Source organism: Lynx rufus, unplaced genomic scaffold (genome assembly GCF_022079265.1).
Source record: "Lynx rufus isolate CCGP_SWC_20201006 ecotype Redwood Valley unplaced genomic scaffold, mLynRuf1.p SCAF_3, whole genome shotgun sequence".
Lineage (NCBI taxonomy): Eukaryota > Metazoa > Chordata > Mammalia > Carnivora > Felidae > Lynx > Lynx rufus.
In genome coordinates this window covers 75,815,295-75,840,122 of record NW_025814845.1, presented here as the reverse complement: position 1 = coordinate 75,840,122, position 24,828 = coordinate 75,815,295, and the positions used below count along the sequence as shown (strand labels likewise).

The 24,828-nt window shown below is 36.2% G+C and overlaps 1 protein-coding gene across 3 annotated transcripts in view; it reads right to left on the bottom strand.

Moving 5' to 3' along the window:
• PDLIM5 (PDZ and LIM domain 5) overlaps positions 1-24,828 on the bottom strand; it is a 222,589-nt gene that overhangs the window by 96,362 nt on the left and 101,399 nt on the right. For all 3 annotated transcript variants that reach the window (XM_047090985.1, XM_047090987.1, XM_047090986.1), the window contains 2 exons: positions 4,709-4,751; positions 2,470-2,888 (listed from right to left, as the gene is read on the bottom strand). In XM_047090985.1, the coding sequence (XP_046946941.1) occupies positions 2,470-2,888; positions 4,709-4,751 (462 nt within the window). The remainder of the gene's footprint in view (positions 1-2,469; positions 2,889-4,708; positions 4,752-24,828) is intronic.

The window sequence follows — 24,828 nt, the reverse complement described above, 5'->3', positions numbered from 1 at the left end:
TAACTATTTCTCAGTAATAATGCATAATGAAGACATACTCTTTTTGTGTCTTATGTTTACTAATCCTATATAAATTTGGGTGAGATGCCTATCAAATTGGCATATGAGCCAGTTACTTTAAATCACTTAAGGACTAATAATCTTTCTGCTTTGAGGAAAAAGACAACTTACAAATTTAGCTTTATACCCTTCTGAACTCTAAATTTTTGGTTCCTGTAATGTATTATTTTTAAAATAAAAAGTAATTAATAAAAAAGTAACAACTCTCAACTTTGAAAGGGTTTTTTTGCATACCTTTTGTAATATTATAAAAACATGAAGAAATTACTAATCACATAATTACTAAATAGTCTGACAATGATTTCGGAAAAACAGTTTGATTCCTGATGAAGGAAACACACTCGTCAACGCACCTCTTCAAAATGACTCATCACTGACTAGTAAAGTGTCTGATCTATTTGTTTTTTGATTTCTCTAATCTAAATGTAGTGAGAGAAATGGCACGGCAAATGTGTCGTAGAATTTCACAGACACCACAGGCACTCTGTTTTCAGGTGATCCAGTTTTCACTGTCCAACATCTGGACATTTGAAATCGAGCTGTTTTAAAATCTACCCAGTTTGCAAACGCAAAGCTGTAACTTGCTTGCTAATGATGCCAAATATGCGATAACCCCTTTTCTCCTGAATCTTGCACAGACCTAGACACAGGCACAGGCTCAGCAATCACATGTCCATTGATTAAAAAGCCATCCCCGAGGCCCTACGACTACACCACTGCCTACAGTTTCATTTTGAAAATAATAAGCTGTAAATCATTTTAAGTTTAATCATCCAAGCTGTAGTTATAAAACAAAACTTTAAGCTTCATATTCATAGTTCCACGTTTTAAATGAAGTACCCACTTCCATAACCTCAATTTACTTTTACCTCTACAAGTTTCCATTCAGAAGACTATCTTATAAAATTTCAAGATATGTTAGTAAGGAGAAAATATGTTTGTTCAGACACTTCTTCCAGGGGACTTTTATATACTGAAACTGGAATTTCATCAACATAGCAAACTTCTGCCCTGAGTTTTCTATGGGGCCAACAATTTGACAGGCTGCATCTTTCTTTCCAGAATATCTACTCTGATTAAAATCTGCTGTCTGAAAAGAAACATACAAAAAAAAAAAAAAAAATACAACCCAACACTACATACTATTTCTTTTCCTCAAAGAAGAAATAACTTGCTTTGAAGGACCCTAGTTTTACTCATATGTATGTCAAAACTTTAAAAAGCCACCCACAACCACAAAACCGTATGTTGGGACCAGTAGCTGTTCTTCCAGACCTCCTGCTCTTTCTCTCAGCAGCAGCCTTGGAGATCTGCCACCTTCCATTTCAAAGCCCCAAGGTTGCCATGGCAGCAGGGCTACAGACAGCACAGCCCCTTCATTACACGAATTAACATTCGGAAGGGATTACCTCAGAAAGGACCTATCCACGCAATTATTTTAATTATACTTCCCTGGGAACTGGCATTGGTAAAAACCATCATGCATGCAGATGATTTCCCTTTTAAAGCACGTTTTTGTCACAATAAATCTGATCAAAATGATTTTACACAAATGACTTTGGCTTCAAGTATGGTCACTGAATTCCAAAAAGACTAAAATGACCATCTAGAAATGGAGGCTGCTGAAAATGGACTTCAATCTTTAAAAAAAATACCTCAAAAAGGGAAAAATCACAAGGAATGGAATTCCAAAACCTTCCACTGACATTATGTATTTAGTACCCACTTCTGTAAATCCATTCATTTTAGAAAAACCTTTACAATGAAAATATTCCCTACTTTGCTTCTGATGTTTGTGACGCATCCTTTGATGTTATTGTTTTACCATTACTGTTTGCTTTTACAGACTAAATTCTAGCCTAAGCTTATCTGAAAAGAATGTTGCTGGCTATCCGACCTAAGCTAATGCATCATACATAGACATGAGTCAAAACTAAATTTGTTTTCTGTCTTAAGACTACTTCCCAAGAAAAAAAGCTTTTCAAACTCCTCACTTCCTCTCTCCTTAGGGTGAGATACATAAGCTGACACAACTTTAACCAGTCTGTTTAAACTTTTGGTGACTAATAAAAGGACGGAAAAATTGAGAAAGAAAGATTCAGGCTCTGCCTTGCATTATAAGTGCCAGCTGCTCCTTGTTATGCCAGGACTTGGAGAAAGAGTTACAGAGCATGTTACATGGTTCATAACATATCAAAATGCATATTTAGGTTTTGGTTAACCTATAATTGCCTTGCAGAAAGTGCTGTACATATATAATATAAAGCTACATGTTAATGAAGCAAATGAAACTTCATCTCCGTTCCTTCAAAGAACAGCTGATTGGGGGCGGGGGGATATAGATTATTTCCTGGAAACTGCCTGAAAGAAGAGTTTGGATAAGAGCAGAAAGCACCCTTGGGCACCTACCCATTTTGCTGTTTACTGTCACCCTGGGATCCTCTTCTCTGCCCCTCTGCTAGCTCCTGAGCAGTCTCGGAACACACGCTGGTGACTGTGGGCTGCCGTGGGACATTAACTGCAGGTTTACCAGCGCTCAGTGCAGACGAATGCTGGTCAGCACTAAGATTGGCATTAGCATGCAGTCCAGATGCAGCGAATGAGGGAGGAGTGACAGCAGCCACGGGTGGAGGGGAAGCGTGTGATGAAGTGGTCGCATGGGGTGGGGTGAAGGCGGACGATGGTGACGGGATGGATGTGACTTTTGGTGAAGACACAGAACCAAAGGGTCGTGGTGCCTTATTGTAGGCCGTGTTGGTTGTGGAAGTGACTTTGGACACAGCAGGAGATGGAATGGGCACAGGTTTAACTACTTCTTTAGGTTCTCCCTATGTGAAATAAAAATAAACACACACAAAAACACACCATATACATGCAAGATAGATTCACTGAAAAGAACACACAGCTGGTTTTTAAAAAGACAAACACAATCGTGTTAGCAGCCCAAACTTTACATGTTTCTAGATAAAAACAATGAGCATAACATGCATGCCAACTGGTCCCAACATGCGTAACACGATGCACACAATGAGTATATTTTTTATAAAAATGAAATAAGTTTCAAAATATTTAGGAACTCAGAGCAGGACACTATCAAAAAGACTAAACACGTCATCATACATGTCAATATACACTTTAAATTTTCCAAAAGGAAAAAATTTAAATACCCCACAATAAACAAAATATTGCCAATGGAAACATTTAAAATATCCAGAGTCTTAATTATAATTTCATCTTTTAAAAATGTTTACTCTCCAGAGCATAGAATTTTGACTCATGAGGAAACAGCAGCACATTTTTAAGTGTTCAATTTTTTTAGTATGCTAAAATGGAAGAACAAAGACCATTTTCATCTAACTCAGAAATGTGCACATTCTGATGAATCATTGTGAATGAATATATTACTTAAAAGAAAAATGTCAACAATCCACCTGTTTCTCTCTCTGGAATGTTTTGAGATATTATTTGGAGATAGAATAAAATTCTTTCCCTTTTCCAAAATAAATAGTTAATAGTTACATGAGGAAAAAAATGATCTTAGATGTTTCTTCATTGCTGTTTCTCAAAGAAAAATTAACTACTAAAAAAGGTCAATTCCTCCCAAAATGTTAATTTGTATTTGCAAATCCCTATTCCAAAGAAAGTGTAAAGTTAAAAAAAAAAAAAAAAAAACAAGTTCCTATGACATTCATAAATAAATACCTACTCATCCTACCATCCCAAAAGAAAAACAATCAATTTTTTAAAAAAACTTACAATGTGGCTCTATTATATTTAAAAAAAAAATAAGTAATAATCTAAATTAATCTTATAGAGGGGCGCCTGGGTGGCGCAGTCGGTTAAGCGTCCGACTTCAGCCAGGTCACGATCTCGCAGTCCGTGAGTTCGAGCCCCGCGTCAGGCTCTGGGCTGATGGCTCAGAGCCTGGAGCCTGTTTCCGATTCTGTGTCTCCCTCTCTCTCTGCCCCTCCCCGTTCATGCTCTGTCTCTCTCTGTCCCAAAAATAAATAAACGTTAAAAAAATAAATTAATTAATTAATTAATTAATCTTATAGAAATAATAAAGCTAATTGAGGGGGGAAAGTAACTTAATGTCTCAGCACATCAACATAAAGAATTCAATAAAAAGGACAAGTGAAATAAAGGGGAAAACCCCCCAAAAGTATAAACCAGCTGTATGCGAATAATGGTTTGGGACATTTTGAGGATATATATGAGAGAAAAAAGGTACCTGTCAATAACCTAATCCAAAATACTCTAAAAATGCCATTAAAAATCTATTAATATTACTAATAAAATGTTATTAAAGACTTGTGATACTCATTTTCAGTATACATTTACTTTCTTTAAATTATGTGACTTAAGATAGGCAAACTAAAAGTGAACGTGGATGTAAGATACATGAACATAAGTTATTGATAATATATGGCCCTGGAAATCATGCTTTAATAATATAGGTACAATTACAGACTCTAATTATGTGTTGATTTCCATCCCTCCGCCCCCAAATCTTTAAAGGAAAAGAACTGTGAGGAAAATTATACTGAAACTATAAATTGTCACTATGGCCTAAGACAGGAAATGGAAATAACAGTGATCCAGGAAGGACTATCAAGTGGTACCTAGCGATACTAGATGAGAAACATACCTTTTGAACGGGGACTGGCTCAGGCTTGGGTGTAGCAGAGGCCCTGAAGAGAAAAAAAAAAAGAAAGAAAAAGGGGAAAAAAAAAAAAAACACATAAATTTTTGCAAACATCTAGTTAATGGAATTTTTATTAGTATATACCTTAATATATCATCAGAATTTATAGCTTCATAATTCATAATCTTGACTATTCGTAATCTACTAATTAATTAACTCATGTAACTCAAAATCCTGCAAGGACCAACATCCTTAAACACTAAGTATTCATTAGTTCTCTACTTACTCAAATGAGGGAAGACAAACACCAATCATGTTTCCTAATGCACCCGTGTTTAAGCTTTCAAGTAAGGTTATTCCCCACCCAAAAGGGAAAAGTATACTAAACATGACTTTCTCATCCCTGGGAAGTTGAAATACCTTATCTGAACCTCTGTCTCCAATAGTACCTGCCTTTTCTCCTACCTAACATCCACGAATACGTCCACAGGATATCGGGTCTCTACGAAGATACTGAATAAATTCTGGTTGAACTCGGTCACCAAATGAGTATTTATTTTGTATTTATATTCTTACGTGTTTATGCAAGTTAATATTTGATACACTAAAACTAAACTGTAAGTTCTTCCATTAGGCTATAATTTCAGTGAAGAAATGACCATGTCCCATTTGTGTGTCCATATCAGCACTGTGCCTGGCATGTAACAGGTCATCAGTAATGAGTGTGAAAAGGAGAGAACAAGGAAAGAAGGACAAAAATCCATGCATAGAACCTATTTCAAAATTCAAATTAACTATTTTCGATATATGCTTTTTTGTATTATTATTGTCATTTTGATTAGCATGGACTAACAGTAACAATAATTGACTTAGAACAATTATCTCATATAATCATGACAAATTAACCAAAGTAGCAACTATCATTATCCCCATTTTTCAGATGAGGTATTTCAAAGTTTACAGTAAGTAAATTATATAGGATAGAACTTATATATACTTATTATATATTGCAATATACAAGTTGTAGTCAAGGATAACTAAATGATCGGGAAAGCTAATAACTTAAAGGCTATTTACCCAGTCTTAAAGTACATATTATGTTTAATAATGCCAGAAGCAATGTGACTCTTCTTATAATACAAGACTATAGATAAGATATCAAGTACAAAATTCAAGAAATGTAACCATAGTAAGTAAATAAGTGACAACAATTTTAAGCTACAAACCATGAGGCTGTTTTACTTACAGAGATAACAGATAACTGATAAAAGAAGCAAGCATAGGATATTTGATCTCTATGACTATAACCTAATAATGAACTCCAACCAGCATTTTTTAGCAGCAACTGAATTTTCCAATAACAACTAATTTGATTAGTTAGGGCAAGCACTGACTGAAAAATTGGCTAACCTAATGAGGCTACAATGGATGCTAACACTCGATTACTACAATATAGAATTATACTCTGTGAAGTTGCATAACTTTCCATGTGTACTCTCAAATAGACTCTCAAATTTCTTTTAGCTTATAGGGCTGTTATAATAAGCAAAGGAAACAAGTTCAAGTACAGAACAGTGGAATCTTCCTTTCATTGAAATTTCACAATAAGATGTAATCACAAAGGATCTACTTATTAAAACCACCCAAGATATTATTGGAAGCTTGCCATAATTGGATGGTTTCCTTTTTCATCTGGACACTCAAAGGTGCATGAAACTATTAGCAATCTAATAACAATTTATAGAAAAGAACATGATGTTTAATAGTCACCAAGTTTCCAAACAGAATAAAATGCATATATCCTATGTCTATGAAAACAAACCTCTCAGTCTTTTCTAGGTGTTACTTTTTAACCAATGTTAGCAATAACAACAAGAATCTCAGAATGGCTAGTTTTCATTAATTTTGGAGTCCAACCTCTTTTTTGTTGAGAAAGCACAGAATAATAGTGAGTCCTAAAATACTCAGTGGACTGAAGGTTCTAAAAAAATACTGCTTGAAATCTTGTATTCACAATAGAGCTTAAAATCTGAAACTTGAATGTTTGCCCTGCTTACTTTCTGATAAAGTCTCACAAGTGCAATGACCCAAACTAAGAAAAGCAGTCAGAAAAAAAATGGACAACACACCCTCAAAATTCTGAAATTGAGTCCATTACACATTAAAAGCACAAATATAATTCTGTAAATAAAAAACAGACTTACTCATAATGAAATGTCAAATAGTTGATACTAGATCCAATAGAAATTAGCTTCATGGGTTTTTATATATATAAATAACCTCAAATGAATCATAAAATCATTGAAACTGTATATTTCCTTAAAGTTACTCAATCACATGACAAATTTTATATAATTTTATATATTTTTAATTTATATATAAATGTATAAGTATATTTATTTAATGTATTTAAGTGTAATTACATATTCGTGACACTAAAACTATTGTGGTGTGAGAAATTAGAATACACGACAAATGAAATCTGCAAAATTAATGAACAGCATTAATACTACTTTAAAAAATCAAACTTTACAAATTATTACAAAATAAAAAAAAAACACATACCATCTTTTGCTGTCAGACGTGCTGAGATTTTTTTTAAATGTTAATACATCATGTTTGTGAGAATACATGTTGCTGGGAGAACTATATACTATTAAAGCTCTCTTGAAAAATAATTCGGTGTTTATTTATAAAAAGCCTTGAAGACCACTCATGCCCTTTGAAACAATAATAGTCAATTTCTGGGAATCTATCATAAGGAAATAATCTGAAGTATGTAAAAGATTTTATGTATAAAGATATTAATTCCCTACAGGATAACTTATAATAATGAAAAATTGGAAACAACTGATTAAATAAACAACAACGAGGAAATGGTTAACTGCAATATAACCATATGATGAAACATGCAATGATTAAAATCATTCTTTGAAAGAATCCTGAATTGCATGATAACATGCTAATTTCATGATGTTAAGTGATAAAAGGAAGATATAAAAGAACATATCCAGAATGGTCAGTGCATGGAAAAAAGTAGATGGAAACAGACTTAACACTTTAGTAGCGGCTCTATTTGTTTTTTTCTCTTGTGTGTGTTTTGTATGTACATTCTATGACAAGTAAGACTATTTCTCAAAGTATGTTTCACAGAAAGGTACTTTTCAAAACACAGAACAAGAGTTTCTGTTACTAAAGATATCTGGAAAACTTAAAGTTACATAATTGTGTTAGCCACAGAACTTCTCAGAGCCTTTAAAAAAATTTGAGAGAGAGGGTATGAGTTGGTGATGCAGAGAAAGAGAGAGACAGAGAAGAGAGAGAGAGACAGAGAGAGACAGAGACAGAGAGAGAGAGAGAGAGAGAGAGAGAGAGAGAGAGAATCTGAAGCAGGCTCCAGGCTCTGAGCTGTCAGCACAGAGCCTGATGCGGGGCTCAAACTCACAGACCGTGAGATTCACGACCTGAGCTGAAGTCAGACGCTTAGCCGACTGAGCCACCCAGGCGCCCCTTCAGAGCATTTAAATACCTAAAAAAGAAAACATTGCAGATTGTTGTTCATCTATCCCTTTGAACCATGGCATACTAATCTATTTAGAATACTCATTTATTTAGGAAAACTTTCTCAAGACTGGAGTTAGTGGAAAAACCCTCTAGGAAATGCTGTTTTAAAGAAACAGTAAAGAAAGTAAATCTCTGTAAGTCTGAAATGTTTATTTAAGTCTCCTAGAAGCAGCTAAAATGAAGAAAAAGAAACATTATAATCCATACAATCCCCAAAATCTCTTGTCATACAGAGTATCTTCTTTATCTTCAACTTTATTAATAAGACACCCAGAGATTATGAGCATAATTTAAATCAGTGTTTAAGGGAGGAAAATCCCATTTCCTTCACCAAGCTGAAATATGTATTTCCTATATTCCCTGAGAAACTCCTTGTATATGATAAGTAAAACTATTTCTCAAAACTAAGATTTTTAGTTATCTATCTTAAAAATAAAATACACGTTAGACTGAGCATCTGCTGTTTTACGTTAGAAATGTCACACATTACTTAAAAAGTCAATCATTTTAAACAGACTTTTAAATACATAAGCAGTTTTTAAAACTGAGGTATAATTATTAAAAATCATTCCTACATTTTTTTCTCTTCAAATCCTAGGAAATATGCAGTGAGATGATATATCTCCCTTTCGACCACAGTGATCATCACAAGTGACTTCGGTGGAGTGTGTGCTTCAATCCACCAGAGATTCTAGCAATGGCTCAGTGCCATGGGCTCAACAATAGGCTTATTGTTCTCTCTTCTGTTAGTGCAAAGCCACTGTACAGGAGTAAGCCATGATGGTGAGAGACTAGTGCCTTGGCCCAGTACTATCCCTCAGCTCAAGGAACTCAGAGAACAAAGCCATCAGTGTGGCTATAACAATCTATTTTGAAAGCTGACTGATTTTTTAAGAGCAGTATCCAAAATAAAAAATCTCTGATGCACTGCAAACAGTTTCAGAACTTCTGGCCAAACAGTTGAAAGAATTCTATGACATAATGAACTGTGTTAGAAACTAGAATTGTATGATGCCCTGGTAACAATAATGTATAGGAAAAATAAAGCCATAAATAAGCAATAGCTCTATCAAGGATTAGATTCAAAGGTGTGGAAACTGGGTGCGGCTCTGATAAATCCGAAACAAACAACTGCCACTTGATAATTACTTCCATCAAATAAAACTGCATTTTATGTACACCCAATGAATAGTGTTATATTTAAGTTATATTTTTAATGATTTAATGCATTGTTCTAATATTGCTTTACAAAATAATGTGCTTTGAGTTAATGAAGTCGCCAATGAATGTTCACACTGCTATTTAAGAATGAGGAATTAAGCAACAGAACTAAACTGATACAGATTATTCACATTACTCATTATGTCTTGGTGACTCCTTCAACCATATCTAATATACTTAACTCATAAACAATCATACCGAAAACAGGAGGATTTTTAGTTCCTCTTCTGTGAGATGAGCTCTATCTAAGTTTCCCACAGCATGGCCATCTTTGGGCTCACTGACCTCAAGACCCATAAACACTAGGGTACATCATTAATCACTTTAATTGCAAAGTTGTCAATTTGCAATAACAAAGCAACTCCAGAGGGGAAAAAGTGAGCACTCAAGTGTGCAGAGAGATGTCTCCTTAAACAATTTCCCCATATTTTATTGTGTACTTCCAGTCTATTCTATTGCAAACTCAAACCTTAAACATTTAAATCACTTATGGCAATGTATCAGTGCTTTTCTCTAAAGGATGTGGGAATACGTAGAGATTAAATTTTCTATAAATAAAAGTACAAAAAAGTTGGGTATCAGTATACCATAATATCTTTTAGCTTATATAAAAGATTGTGCTCACATGCACTCATATACACAGTCTCACTTCCAATTTCTCTCTCACCCTGCATCTTCTCTATCTTACCATGGGAACTAACAGTACATGTCTTCCCCTAGCAAGGAAGAAAGAACCCAAAGCTGGACGGATTCTAAACAGTGAGAGGCAGAAGGTAGGAAGACAGAAGTAAGGGAATTGCTTTAGAGCCCCTCTGCTTGGGTTTGGCTTGAAACTGGGTATGGCTCTGATAAATCCAGAACAAGCAATTGCCACTTGATAATTACTTCCATATGGAAGGATGAGGTTTTTGCTGTAAAATCCTTCTGAGATGGTCATAGATGGGGTTTGAGAAGAAATTTTCATCAACCAATTCTAAACCAAGCCAGAGAAAGACAGAGTGAGGGAGCAAGGTAGTAAAGGACCCACATGGTTACACTATTTGGGAGCAGGGCAGGGCTGCGGTCTGGAAGACATGATAAAGGAGAGAGCACTAGGCTAAACTTAAAATGATAAAGTATTTCCCACTATACAAATAAGGACAGCATCAGCAAGCATTACATTACGTTAACATTTACTGGGACCTTACTAGGTAGGAGCTCAATACTGAATTAAAGGCCTTACATACAGTACGTTAAGTTTCAGAAATAAAGTCCAGAAGTGTTAAATAATTTAGACTGCTAATGCCAAGATTAATGCCAATGTCCACATTTTCCTTCCTCTATTATATCCATCTCACCCAGAAGGAGCCAACGAATTAACAAATATTTCTTCTTCTCACAGTATGCTGCTTTATTTTTTATGGTTGAAGTTCACAAATTCAATGTTATTAAGATCTTCATAAATGCAAACTGAATACTGATCAATTTGAATAACTAGTTTTGGTGACAGTTTTGTATGTTACTTGATTGACATCTTGCACTTGAGACCATACGTTCATCTGTCCAGTCATCAATATTTATGAAGCTATAGGCACTGTTCCAGTTGTTGGGAATATAGTGATAAACAAGTCAAAGAAGGTCCCTGCCTGGAATCTACATTCTAATGAAGGAGGCAGATAGCAAGATAGTTTCATATAGTGACAAATGCAAAATTTCACATTATTCTACTTGATGCTAGATGGAAGAAATTTATTTTTTTACTCAACATTTATTTCCACAAGAACATTTTTACCAGGGAAAGTTTTGTCTGTCCATTGTACCTCATTTCCACACTCAAAATAACCTCAGAATCATTTTTTAAAAACTGCATTTTTCTAACTAGTATTTATAAAATAACTTCTACCAAAAAGACTGTTAAAGACTGTGTAACATTTTAGATGTGTTTTGAGTTTATGTATTTATTTTTTAATGAGAAATTTTTATTTTAATATTTGTTTTTTGAGAGAGAGAAAGAGTGCAAGCAGGGGAAGGGGAGAGAGAGAGAGACAGACAGACACAGAGACACAGAATCTGAAGCAGTCTCCAGGCTCTGAGCTATCAGCACAGAGCCTGACATGGAGCTCAAACTCACAAACTATGAGATCATGTCCTGGGCAGAAGTCGGATGCTTAACCGTCTGAGCCACCCAGGTGCCCTGACGCATTCGAGTTTAAATAAAAGGTATTTTCAAAGTTCGGGATAGTATGTTCTTATTATAGGTAAAATTCTTTTATAGTGTAAATACTATTTCAACAGAAGTTAAAAAAAATTTTTTTAATGTTTTTATTTATTTTTTTAAGACAGACAGAGAGACAGCATGAGTGGGGATGGGGCAGAGAGAGAGGGAGAAACAGAATCTGAGTGAGGCAGGCTCCAGGCTCTGAGCTGTCAGCACAAAGCCCGACGCAGGGCTTGAACTCACAAACTGTGAGATCGTGACCTGAGCCGAAGTCAGACGCTCAACCGACTGAGCCACCCAGGCGCCCCTATTTCAACAGAAGTTTTAAATAAAGAATCTACTTTATATTGCCCATTAAGAAATGGCGAACTTTACTGTAAAGTGCTAGATCGTTGATACTAAATTTAACTACATAGCTCTGTTATCAGAGCAAGAAGGATGATGCAAATATAATTGAATGAATGTGCCTGTGTGCCAATAAAATTTTATTCATATAAACAGGCATGGGCAAGGGGCTAAATTTGGCCAACCTCTGGTTTAGATCACTTCGATGGTTTTGATTATAACAAACTTTCTAGGAAATAATCCTACATGACCACAGCTCTTTTGGACTCTGAGCCTCACAATCATGCTGCCTTAAAAAAAAATAATCCTAATCACAATTTGTTCAGACACTGACAGGTATAAGAAATGAGTTTAGCTTCTCATTAGTCTTTCTGTAGTTGCTACTTGTCAATTCCTTGTAACCCCTCTACCTCAAACTTTCGTATTACTTGTAATCGAATGACCCATCTAAACTTCCAAATCACCCGGTTCAAATACAATTCACACCACATGGCTGGCACTGATACTGAAGCTTGGTGAAGGGACAGGGTTAATGCTGTTTGATTAAAGATAACATTTTAAGCACTATTTTCAACTCCACTACTCAGCACCCTCAATTCATTTGCGAATACATGATAAAGGCTACTAAAAACCTATCTCAGGATACCTGTCTGACTCAGTCAGTACAACATGCAACTCTTGATTTCAGTGTTGTGAGTTCAAGCCCCACATTGGGCATAGAGCCTACTTTAATTTTTTTTTTCAACGTTTATTCATTTTTGAGAGACAGAGAGAGACACAGCATGAGCGGGGAAGGGGCAGAGAGAGGGAGACACAGAATGTGAAGCAGGCTCCAGGCTCTGAGCTGTCAGCACAGAGCACGATGCGGGGCTCTAACTCACGAACTGCCAGAACATGATCTGAGCCGAACAGGCGCCCCAACATGGAGCCTACTTTAAAAAACAAAACAAGGGCGCCCAAGTGGCTCAGTCAGTTAAGCATCTTACCTTGGTTTTCAGGTCATGATCTCACCGTTGGTGAGTTCAAGCCCGCACTGGGCTCTGTGCTGACAACTGAGCCTGGAGCCTGCTTCAGATTCTACATCTCCCTCTCTCTCTTCCCCTCCCCTGCTTGCACTCTTGTCTTCTCTCTCTTCTCTCTCTCAAAAATAAACATTAAAAAAATTTTTTAATAAAAAAATAAAAAAAAACCTCTCTCATCTTCTTCTATATATTCTACTAAATGAAACTATTAGTAATACAATTTTTAAAAAATTCTAAAACAGCAAGGAAAAAGGATACACCATGCATTCTGTAAGAGAAGCTGAAAAGTCAATTTCTTTCTTTTCCACTCTTGTCCACAAAACTCTATACTTTCTTTCTGATATCAGGCATGGATGGTAATACTTTCCGGACTGATGTAAACAACCAATTGATAACAGAGTTGCATTCTCTGAAAACCTACAATGTTTATATCTTTCTTTCGGCATAATGTTAATCACTTGTATTTAAAATATCTTCTCCTCCAGCTCCAATCAGGAGGAAAAAATGTATTTTTATCAACACAGTACTTGACTGCTAATATAAAAATAATAGGATTTGCAAAGTAAATAATCTGCCTTTGAAAATTTAGGAGTTCCATTTAGACACCCACATTTTTCTGGCTCTTTCAATGACACTATTAAAATATCTTTGAATAACAAATGCAGTTAACATTCGTATTAGGAAAATAGACATCAGTAACAAAATATATGCATAACTGGATTTTCAAAGACTTCTCAAAATGCATAGAAAACTAAGTGCTTCAAGAAAACCCTGATAAGTATCAGATACTAGAGAATAGAATAAAAGTAGTATAAAAGCAGGCACAATTCATAAACCTAATGTTTGTTTACTTACTTTCTTCTTCCATTGAGAAAAGCTTAGAGCCCTAAAAAGACAGAGAGAGCCTGCTTTTCACATTCAGTCTTTCTCTCATCAAGCTCTTCATTGATAGAGGAATTCTTTTAGAAACAGAGAAATAGCTAAATGAAGGTTGCAAGTCTACCAAAAAATAAATTAGCTACTCTACAGTTTCTTTGTTTCTTCTGCTGAGAAACTGTTTTGAGGATAAAATGAGGTCATGACTATAACACACCTCTGTGATTCACACAAACTCAGCAGTGACACGTAGTACTTTTCTACTCCTTATATAGAAGATTTGGTCCTACAGCTCTAGAAATTATTGTTTCTTATTACATACTGTTATACTCAAACCGAATTATCTACCAGGATAAGTTTCAAAAAAACAACAACAAACTAGATGGATGAAAAAGTACCACTTGTTGAGTACCAACAAATGCCAACAATTTCATTTGGCCTATTGAATTATCTCACCTACTCTTCCTGAGAGACTAATATTTTTCTCACTTTAAATATAGGAAACAGAAGCTCAAAGGAGTTAAATAATTTGGCCACAATTTAAATTTCAAAATGGCAGAACCAAGATTTGAACCCAAGTTCTCCATATGCTTTAAAAGCAACTCCAATCCTCTGCCTTTTAAGAATATTATGGAGCCTTGAAACAATTCTTCCATATTTTTCCAGAGAAGAGAAGTATTTTTCCCCATAGCAAAATAAATTTTCTAATAACCTCATTTTCCAGCAGGATGGAGCTGGAGGCTCCTTAATGAACATTATCTATGGTGCTAAACTGGGTGTTCTGCTCAAAATTGCAACCAGCTTCTGAAGTTAGTGGCCATGTAGATCCCGAGATACCACATCACAAGATCTTCCTGTGGGTATGTCAAGAACCGCGTGTTTCTATCTGCTCTTCTTCACCCATCTTAAGAAAATAAAGGAACAGGCATCATGGTCCCCATTACAACTATCAATGGTGATATGCTACCAATAATGAATCAGACTACAGATCTGATGTATGCCTTTGATATACAGTGGTTATAGTGAGCATGTAAGATTACAAAAATAACCATGATGGTTCAATTAGGTTTTGGCTATATATCATATATACCTAGTTACTGAATATATATCTACATACATAAATATACCTACAAATATAACTAGTCACTGAATAATACATTTTTGATAGTGTTCAGTTCTTTTTGAATCAGCTATTTTTTAATAAACACACACACACACACACACACACACACACACACCCCTTATGTTATGGTCAGAATCTATTTCCCATTAACCACCAGATTTGTTTTTAGTATGGGCTTCTATATTACCATAAATTATTTTTTTTTATTTTTTATTTAAAAAAAAATTTTTTTTAACGTTTATTTATTTTTGAGACAGAGAGAGAGCATGAACGGGGGAGGAGCAGAGAGAGAGGGAGACACAGAATCGGAAGCAGGCTCCAGGCTCTGGGCCATCAGCCCAGAGCCCGATGCGAGGCTCGAACTCACAGACCATGAGATCGTGACCTGAGCTGAAGTCGGACACTCAACCAACTGAGCCACCCAGGCGCCCCTATTTTTTATTTTTTTTGAGACAGAGAGAGACAGAGCATGAGCAGGGGAGGGGCAGAGAGAGAGGGAGACACAGAATCTGAAGCAGGCTCCAGGCTCTGAGCTGCCAGCACAGAGCCCGACACGGGTCTCGAACTCACGAAGTGTGAGATCATGACCTGAGCTGAAGTTGGACGCTTAACCAACTGAGCCACCCAGGCGCCCCTATCATAAATTATTTTAAGCACCTTCTCATTCCTGACCAATATGTCTTATACTCAATGTCACTTCAAGTTCAAGGGCAGTACCTGTGTTATAATTTCCTTAAATTAATTTATTTCATTAACTTATTAATTAATTCCACAAATATTCATTGAGCTTGTAACACAGGCGACTATTGTAGGAGGTGGGGAAACAGTAATGAATAAAACAAACTATCTACTGCAAGGGAGCTTACTTTCTACTTGGGAGAGGCAGAATAAAATGAAACAAGTATGTCACACAGTAATGATGCAATGGAGTCTAGTAAAGCAAGACAGGGACAGGGATATGTCATTTTATATAGAGATGGCAGAGAAGGTCTCTACAATAAGATGAAATCTGAGCAGAGACCTGAAGTAGAGAACTCCAGACCAAGCAAATAGCAAGCGTAATGTCTCATAGGCAGGAATGTGCCAGTGAGGCTAGAATGGGGCTAGAACAGCAGGGAGGGCGGTAGAGGCACAGCCAGAGAGAGAGAGAACTGGGAACCAGAGCACATAGGCTACTTTATGCCAATATAAGGACCTGGTCTTCTACTCCTCTAAATGAGATGGAAAAGGATTCCTAAACACAGCACTTTATTTTGTAAGAAAGTCTAATCCAAATCTGAAATTAAAGATTAAATCTAAATACAGTGTTAAGCAAAAAATTAGCCTGTATAAGCCTACTTACTAACTACAGAAGAAGGGAAGAAGAGGGGGACTAAATCTTGCCCCAAATCTTAAATCTATCAAGACAAACCAAGTACAAATGGAAAACAGCAAAATACCTAATTTGTTCTTCATACATCCAAAGTGTGACATAATGAATGCTCTTTGAAGTTCACATTTGTATGCGCTCTGTCCTATACGAATGAATATTGGAGGCACAATTTTGCCACTAACTTTTTCCAGATACATCTCTTTTTCTATTTTTGTCTAGGCTAAACACACTAGATTGCAACCTTTTTTGTAAAGTGGGTATTTTTAGGTATTTCAATAAAATTCAAGAGGACAAGCATTCCAGTATTTAGCATAGCCTTATTAGGAAAACAAAGTCAGTCGGCTGTCTTGTGGAAAGCACAGGAATGAAAACTTTTCATTCTTTAGAGTCTCAACTTAGGTTTTTCCATTTGTTTAACTCTCAAAAAATAATTTGGGGTGTGTTTAGGTCTTTCAAAAATCTGGACGTAGTTACTCAGAGTCCAGGAATTTAAAAATTAATGATCAACTGTGGCAATTTTAGCCATAGATAAATCAGGTCTATCCTTGTTTACTTTAAAATGATACCCTAATTTCACATTTATCAGTTCAGTAGTAGAATCTTGTCCAACATCCTCATCACTGAATCTCATTAAATTAGTTCAAAGTATTCAATATAATAATAATATCTAAATCTAAAAAAGGAAAATTTAAAGCCAGCAAACATTAAAATATTCATTTCTTTAAAGTTCTTATATTATTTGTGATTAACTTCACATTTATACTATCATATTGAAAGGACTGAAATGTATTCAATCTTTCCTTTATTAAGAAACTATTTTGTTTATAGACACTGAATTTTGTTTGTAAAATAAAATAGTATTGCTTAAATTTCTGATTAATTTAATGGATTTTGTTGTAAAAACAGGCTAAATTAGAATTCCAAAGCTTCCCACTGTTAACGAAGTATTATTATTTTTTTTAAGTTTACTTATTCATTTTTGAGAGGTGAGAGGGAGAGGGGCAGAGAAACAGGGAGAGAGAGAATCCCAAGCAGGCTCCACACTGTCAACGACGTGGGGCTTGATCAAAGGAAGAAAATCTGGAACTATAGAAAAGTAGCAACACATTCTACCTATTTTACCAAAAAGTAAGCTTCTTATCCTGAGGGAATTCCCTCCTCCACTGTTTGAATCTAATACATTAGAAACTGACCCTCGAATATTGCTTCATAACAGTACACAACTCACAGTGTATGCTATTATACAGGTTCAGTAACCCCGAAGCTGGTCTACAGCTTTCCATGGGACAAACCCACTGATCAAATGTCAAACTGCTTCAAAAATTTCTAAAGGCTTATTCTCAATTTCAATACCTCTCTCACTGCAGACCGGGAACGAAGAGTGAACACTGGCACCAGTGTCCAAGGACTGCCAAGTGAGTAGCAGTGGTGTAGACCACTGTTGTCAAACTTTTTAATCATAATATACAGTCAGAAATATATTTTATATCATGACCTACCTAGTACAAATATGCATCAACAAAACATATTCTCATGTGCAATTCATTAAAACATAGTCTGTTCTAGTCTGTTTCATTTACAAAACAGAAAAGGGAGGCAAGGGGGATGCTGGTCCTGACTCAAGGAACTAAATGCATAACAAGCCTCATTTTGATAAACATTAATCTTGACTCAAAGGCAGAATACACAGAAGGTTCTGGAAACTTGACAGGTCATATAATGAACATGATGGCTAGATAACAGTAGTCACACAAATAGGAGCTCCCTGAACTGAACCAGCCCATTCATTAAACACTATTAAACTAGTTTTAATTTTTAATTTTTTCAATGTTTGTTTATTTTATTTTATTTTTGAGAGAGAGAGAGGGAAACAGAGTGCGAGTGGGAGAGGAGCAGAAAGAGAGGGAGACACAGAATCCAAAGCAGGCTCCAGGCTCTGAGCTGTCAGCAGAGAGCTCAACGCAGGGCTGGAACTAGTGCCCCGCAAGACCTTGACCTGAGCTGAAGTGGGACGCTTAACCAACTGAGCCACCCAGGAACCCCAAACTAGTTTTAATTTTTGAAAAATACCGCATTAATAATATCCTCAAAAGAACAAAATAAACAGACCTAACAACAACAATAGTTAACACAGTGTTTTGACTAGGGCATGTCTATAAAGTTCAACCTCACTAAATTTGTTTCTGGCAGAATTACAGTCACTGAGAAGAACAGAGGTGCTGACCATAGGTTACTATATGTATTGTTCCAACCATGACATCCTTTAGCAAGGCCTATAATTTGAACGAGATGGTGGAGATTCTCCCTATTTGATAATTTGTAAAAATTTAGAAAAGCCAAACACTAATACCTACCTAACTCTGAAGACAAATAACCTGAAATATATTAGATTCTTTAGTGCGAGAAAAAACACATCCTCTAATCTGATGTCTCCCTTATACTGATGCTAAGTATCCCCTAAAAGATCTCTAAAGAACAGGAATAGGTGATTCCTATCATATCTACCTCGCTTTATGAGATTCACAGAAGGACCTGAAACTTCACAAAGAATCGGCACCAGTCCATAGAAAAACATACAATGTGCTCCACACTGTGATCTTTAAAAAAATACAAAACAAAACAATTTACAATAAACACAAAAGTATTTATGTAGCTTCGGCATCAAAATTCCTGATTCTTTTCTTTTTTTTTTTTTTTTTTTTTTAAATTTTTTTTTTTCAACGTTTATTTATTTTTGGGACAGAGAGAGACAGAGCATGAACGGGGGAGGGGCAGAGAGAGAGGGAGACACAGAATCGGAAACAGGCTCCAGGCTCCGAGCCATCAGCCCAGAGCCCGACGCGGGGCTCGAACTCACGGACCGCGAGATCGTGACCTGGCTGAAGTCGGACGCTTAACCGACTGCGCCACCCAGGCGCCCCATCCTGATTCTTTTCAAGATAACAATGATTTTTTTTTTTCATAACTATTCTGATACTCAACTCATTTGGCTGCTTTTATAAAATGTTCTTGCTGAATAAATACCAACAGTGAAATTTTTAATTGAAAGGACTATGACTTAATTAGAGTTGTCTAACTGGAATGGGCTGCCTGGTGGTAATGTGCACACAGGAGCTGTATCACTGTTTCAGAGTTCTTTCCTAGAAGATGGCTATAGACCAACTGGCCCAGAAGGTCCCTTCAAGCTTAGGGAAATGCAAACATCTAGAATGTCCAGTACCTCACAGAGTTAAGAGCTGATTGTCCAGATTCTAACCTAGCCCCTCCATTTACTATCTCTTCACTTGTCAAGTAAGAATAGTAATGATACTTATCTATCTTATACGGTTATTGTGAAAACTAAATTAAAAAAAATGTCTGTAAGGGGCTTACAATAGTACATGCCACATAAATAGAATGATAGTGTCAACTATGATACTTATCATCCTTCTTGACATGAAAACTGGACATAAATGACAACTATAATCATCTTCCAGGCTCCAGAGCTTTATGAGAGAAGAATCTGACATTAAATACGATAGTTTGTGAAAGCCACCTAGTCTAATTACAGAAAATGTCAGTTCTTGGCTACCATAAGAATGGGGGAGTTTGGGGATAATGGGAAATGAAAGAGATAATCCCATTCTAAATCATTCACAATATTCAGAATCACTCCTCTATCCCCAGAGTGAAACTAAAGCCTACTTGTCCTATAAACAGTTCTTTCAGCTAGCAACAATCCTATGCCTGGTGATGCCTACGTGTGTTTCTGAGAAGTCAGATGAAGGAGAAAGTATTGAATTACCAAGGTGAAGTCAATGACTCTCCTTTTCTAAATTCCACTCACCGACTTTACTGAATCCAAGGTACAAGGACAACACCTAGGCTCACCACGGCATGCAATTATGTGTCTTTGCCCTCAGAGGTAACATTGGGGGATAGTGTGGGCCTCGGATGCCTCTGAAACCATCACAATCAACACAGATAAGAAACTATCACAGACTGGCCAGAGAACAAGCTCAGTTCCCAATCCCCATGAAGAAATCCAGCATATTAAAACTTTCTCTAGCAGTGTAGCCAACTTACTGAAGTTCTATAAACAACAAAAAAAAGTTATGATGATGCAAATAGCCAAAGCCAAAAACATGTATGCTAAGGTATATCTGACATGTTTCCTTCTCTCTCATTTGCATCAATGTTGCAATCCAAAAACCCAGTCACACATGGCAATAAAATATAAAAATTATAGATCAGAGTTAACAGCTATGTTCATAGGCCACACCCAAGGCTGTGGGTGAGCTACATACCTCAATTCATGTTGAGATCCATATTTAAGGAAATTAAACTTGCATTATAATTTTTGCTCCCATTCTGACAAGCGTAACATCTAAGAGTTTGGCTTCTTTCACACACGGCCTTATTTTCAGCTGTCTTGTCACATAAAATTGCAATTCAGCATCTCACTGATCTCCTGTTTTCTAGGGAAACCTACCCCAAAGCAAACACTGACATATGCTTATGTTTTGGTGTTCTTACAAAAACAAGATGTGGCATGACTTGCTGCTTTTCTTGTTGAATTATGTGTCTTCTGTGAGTTCTGAAGAAAAAGACCAGCAGTTAAAATGTGCTGGAATATCGAGGAGTACGGCTGTAAGGAACCAGTTATTTGGAAGGAACATCTGTAGAGGTGGTGCAGCCTTGTAAAAATAGCACTAGATAAAAGATCCACCTCAGATAATTACAATTTTCTATTTCAAGCCACCAAAAATATTTGCTGCAATCTGAATATTTGCTGTAGTATATGTGTGATAAAACTGGATATGAAAGTCTTGAGAAATCAAAGAATTACACAGATCTTACAGGTCATCTAGACAGACTTTATGTAACATCAACATTTTTTTTAAATCATTAGTAAAATCTTTTTTATTTTTAAGTTTTCTTGTTAGACAAATAATAACTTGGTCTATGTCAAACTATCACAATTTCCTACTAGTCTAACAAAATCCCTCATTCTATAATTTAAATTTATTTTCTTTAGTTTATCAAAAATATGGAGCATAGGGACACCTGGATAGCTCAGTTGGTTAAGTATCTGACTTCAGCTCAGGTTCTCACTGGTTGTGAGTTCAAGCCCCACACTGGGCTCTGCAATGATAACTCCAAGTCTGCTTTGGATTCTCAGTCTCTCCCTCTCTCTCCCTCTCTCTCTCTCTCTCTCTCTCTCTCTCTCTCTGCTCCTGCCCTGCTTCTCACATGTTGTGCACGACCATGCACATTCTCTCAAAAATAACTAAACTTTTTAAAATACAGAGCATAAATATCTACACATGGACTCAACTATTACTACAGCTGAAATGCTTTAGACAAAAAATTTCATCATAACTACTTGCAGAAACCGAACACATGGTTTTATTAAAAACACTCTTCAAGATCAATATACACTGCCATAACTTAATTCTCATTACATTTTTACTACCAAAAAAAAAAAAAAAAGAGAGACGCTGACACTTCATTTTATAGAAAAATATAATAGAGCAGTGATTTATGATCTCACCTAGAATAAGGGTAAAGCAGCAAACCAACCCTGAAAGCCCAAATTTTTGTTACCAAAGTAGGTTAGTTATTATAACCCTTGGTTACACTTGAATGTATTCCAAAGCCCAATATATATAACCAAATAAAAGTACAGCTTTTCTGGCTTAAGTACAAGATAGGCAGAAAACTCAGAATGCACTCCACTAGCCTCCTGGTATCACCACCATAGGACACTTCGGTATAGAATCTGATATAGATGAATCTTCTTTATATACAAACAGGAAAGAAAGAAAAGGTTGACTACTAGTTCATTGTCCTTTCTATTGTACTTGAAATCTTGGCCTTTCCTATGCCTCAGTTTTCTCATTTGAGAAATGGGTATATTTCCTACTCATCTACCTCCATTACAAGGAGAGTGCATAATATCAAGAAAATTAAAATTGCATGAATTTATTTGGAACCAAGCAAGACTCATATCTCAATACTATCTTCACAACATAAGTCAGTACAAGTTAAATAACTTCTCTGAATTAACTTCTTCATCTGTAAAAGAGCTTACCACCTCTCTCACTGGGTTATTCTGTGCATTAAATGATGTAATATATATAAATTATCCAGCACTGTACCTAAGACTTGTGTCGATAAATAAAATAGCCTCAGATCTGTACAGCATTTCCATATATTTATAAAATGAATCTCCTTAACACTGTAATCATCATATGGTACTGTCATGGGCAAATTCATTATGAGCAGTTTACTTCACTTATCTGGTACTTTAGTCGCAACTGAAGTAAAAGATTCAAATGAAAAAGTTGACGTACTAATGATAAAGTTAAAAGCAGAATGACTCTTCCCATTAGTATTTAATTCTACTAGGCCACAATTCTATAATATCATAGAAAGAGAAATAACATTTGGCAAACTTATACACATTGGAGGCCAAGTTTTTATACACACATAGCATATTACAGAGGCATTTTATTATATATTATGTCAATATGTTTTCTTTAAACTGATGAATCCTGCTCACAAATTTGATAATGCTACTCCCTTCCTTAAAACTATGTTCTTAGGGGTGCCTGGGTGGCTCAGTCGGTTAAGTGTCCGACTTTGGGTCAGGTCATGATCTCGTGGTCTGCGAGTTTGAGCCCCGCGTTGGGCTCTGTGCCGACAGCTCGGAGCCTGGAGCCTGTTCCAGATTCTATGTCTCCCTCTCTCTCTGACCCTCCCCCGTTCATGCTCTCTGTCTCAAAAAAATAAGTGGACGTTTAAAAAAAATTTTTTTAAAGAAAACTATGTTCTTATACCATACACACTTGTCAAAATTATAATTAAATAATTAAGTTATTATGTCAACTGTCTCCTTTATTACTAGCACAGCATTTCATGACAGCAGGTACCATATGTCTACCTCATTCAACTCTGTGTCCTGAACTGTATGTTGAAAGAATATATAATCTGTATATATACAGTCAGACCAGAAGAGCATATACTAGAATGTTTGTTTTCTCTAGATGGCATGAGTTTCTTACTTTCTGTATCTTCCAAATGTTCTTCAATATATGTGTAATTGTTTTTTTTTTTTTTTCTTTTTTTTTTTTTTTTTTAATTTTTTTTTTCAACGTTTATTTATTTTTGGGACAGAGAGAGACAGAGCATGAACAGGGGAGGGGCAGAGAGAGAGGGAGACACAGAATCGGAAACAGGCTCCAGGCTCTGAGCCATCAGCCCAGAGCCCGACGCGGGGCTCGAACTCACGGACCGCGAGATCGTGACCTGGCTGAAGTCGGACGCTTAACCGACTGCGCCACCCAGGCGCCCCTATATGTGTAATTGTTTTACAAACAGACAGTAGCCACTGAATATTTTCTTAGGAAGAAAAATGCTTGAAACAAAAGATAACAGAGATAGAGGAAAACAACAGCATTAACTTGAAAGCCACTTAAATTCAAAGGAGTTTGTAATCTCTCCAAGGAAGATGGCCTCTAAAAGAAATTACAGCATGTACTCATGAAAAGGAACACAAAGAAAAACAATTAATTGGTTTTAAATACTAAAACAGAAATTGTTATAAAGATGATAGATAATAAGGGCAATAACAAAAGGGAAGATGACTTTAATGACCAAGTGATTACAAAACACTATCTGTGCAGGTAACACTGTGCTGTAGAGCAATATAAATAAATATATGAAGAATGTGAAAGAAGAGATTTGTTTTGTTGTGTTTTGTTTTACAAAATGTATTTTCAGAAAATATTTTCACATTTCCCACAAACCTCCTCAGGCTATTCATCTTCCAATGCTATGTCTACATATACTCTTGGAAATGGTGAACTTCCTTTTATATAAAAGAACCAGATTTCAAACATGCAGATACAAACACAACACATGGAGAGCTGTGCAGTTCGGCGAGGAGAGGGGCTCCAGGGTCTCTGGTGCAGAGCACTAAGCAAATCCATGCAGAGAGAGGGGCAGTGGCTCACACAGTCTCTGTGAATCCACTCTTCCTGCAAGTGCTCTCTGTGGGGCACTGTTGACTCTCTTCCTGAATTCCAATACACAGAATTCTCCCTAACTGTGGCTCAGCACAGAATATTTATATTGCTACAAGAATGAGAAGACTGGATTTAAAAAAATTGCTAAATTATATCTTTCAAAAATGGAAAATGAAAATGGATTTAAAAAATTTATTGTTAAGGGGTGCCTGGGTGGCTCAGTCGGTTAAGCTCAGTCGGGTGGCTCAGGTCAGGATCTCGTGGTTTGTGAGTTTGAGCCCCGTGTCAGGCTCTGTGCTGACAGCTCAGAGCCTGGATCCTGCTTCAGATTCTGTGTGTCCCTCTCCCTCTGCCCCTCCCCTGCTCACGCTCTGACTTTCTCTGTCTTTCAATA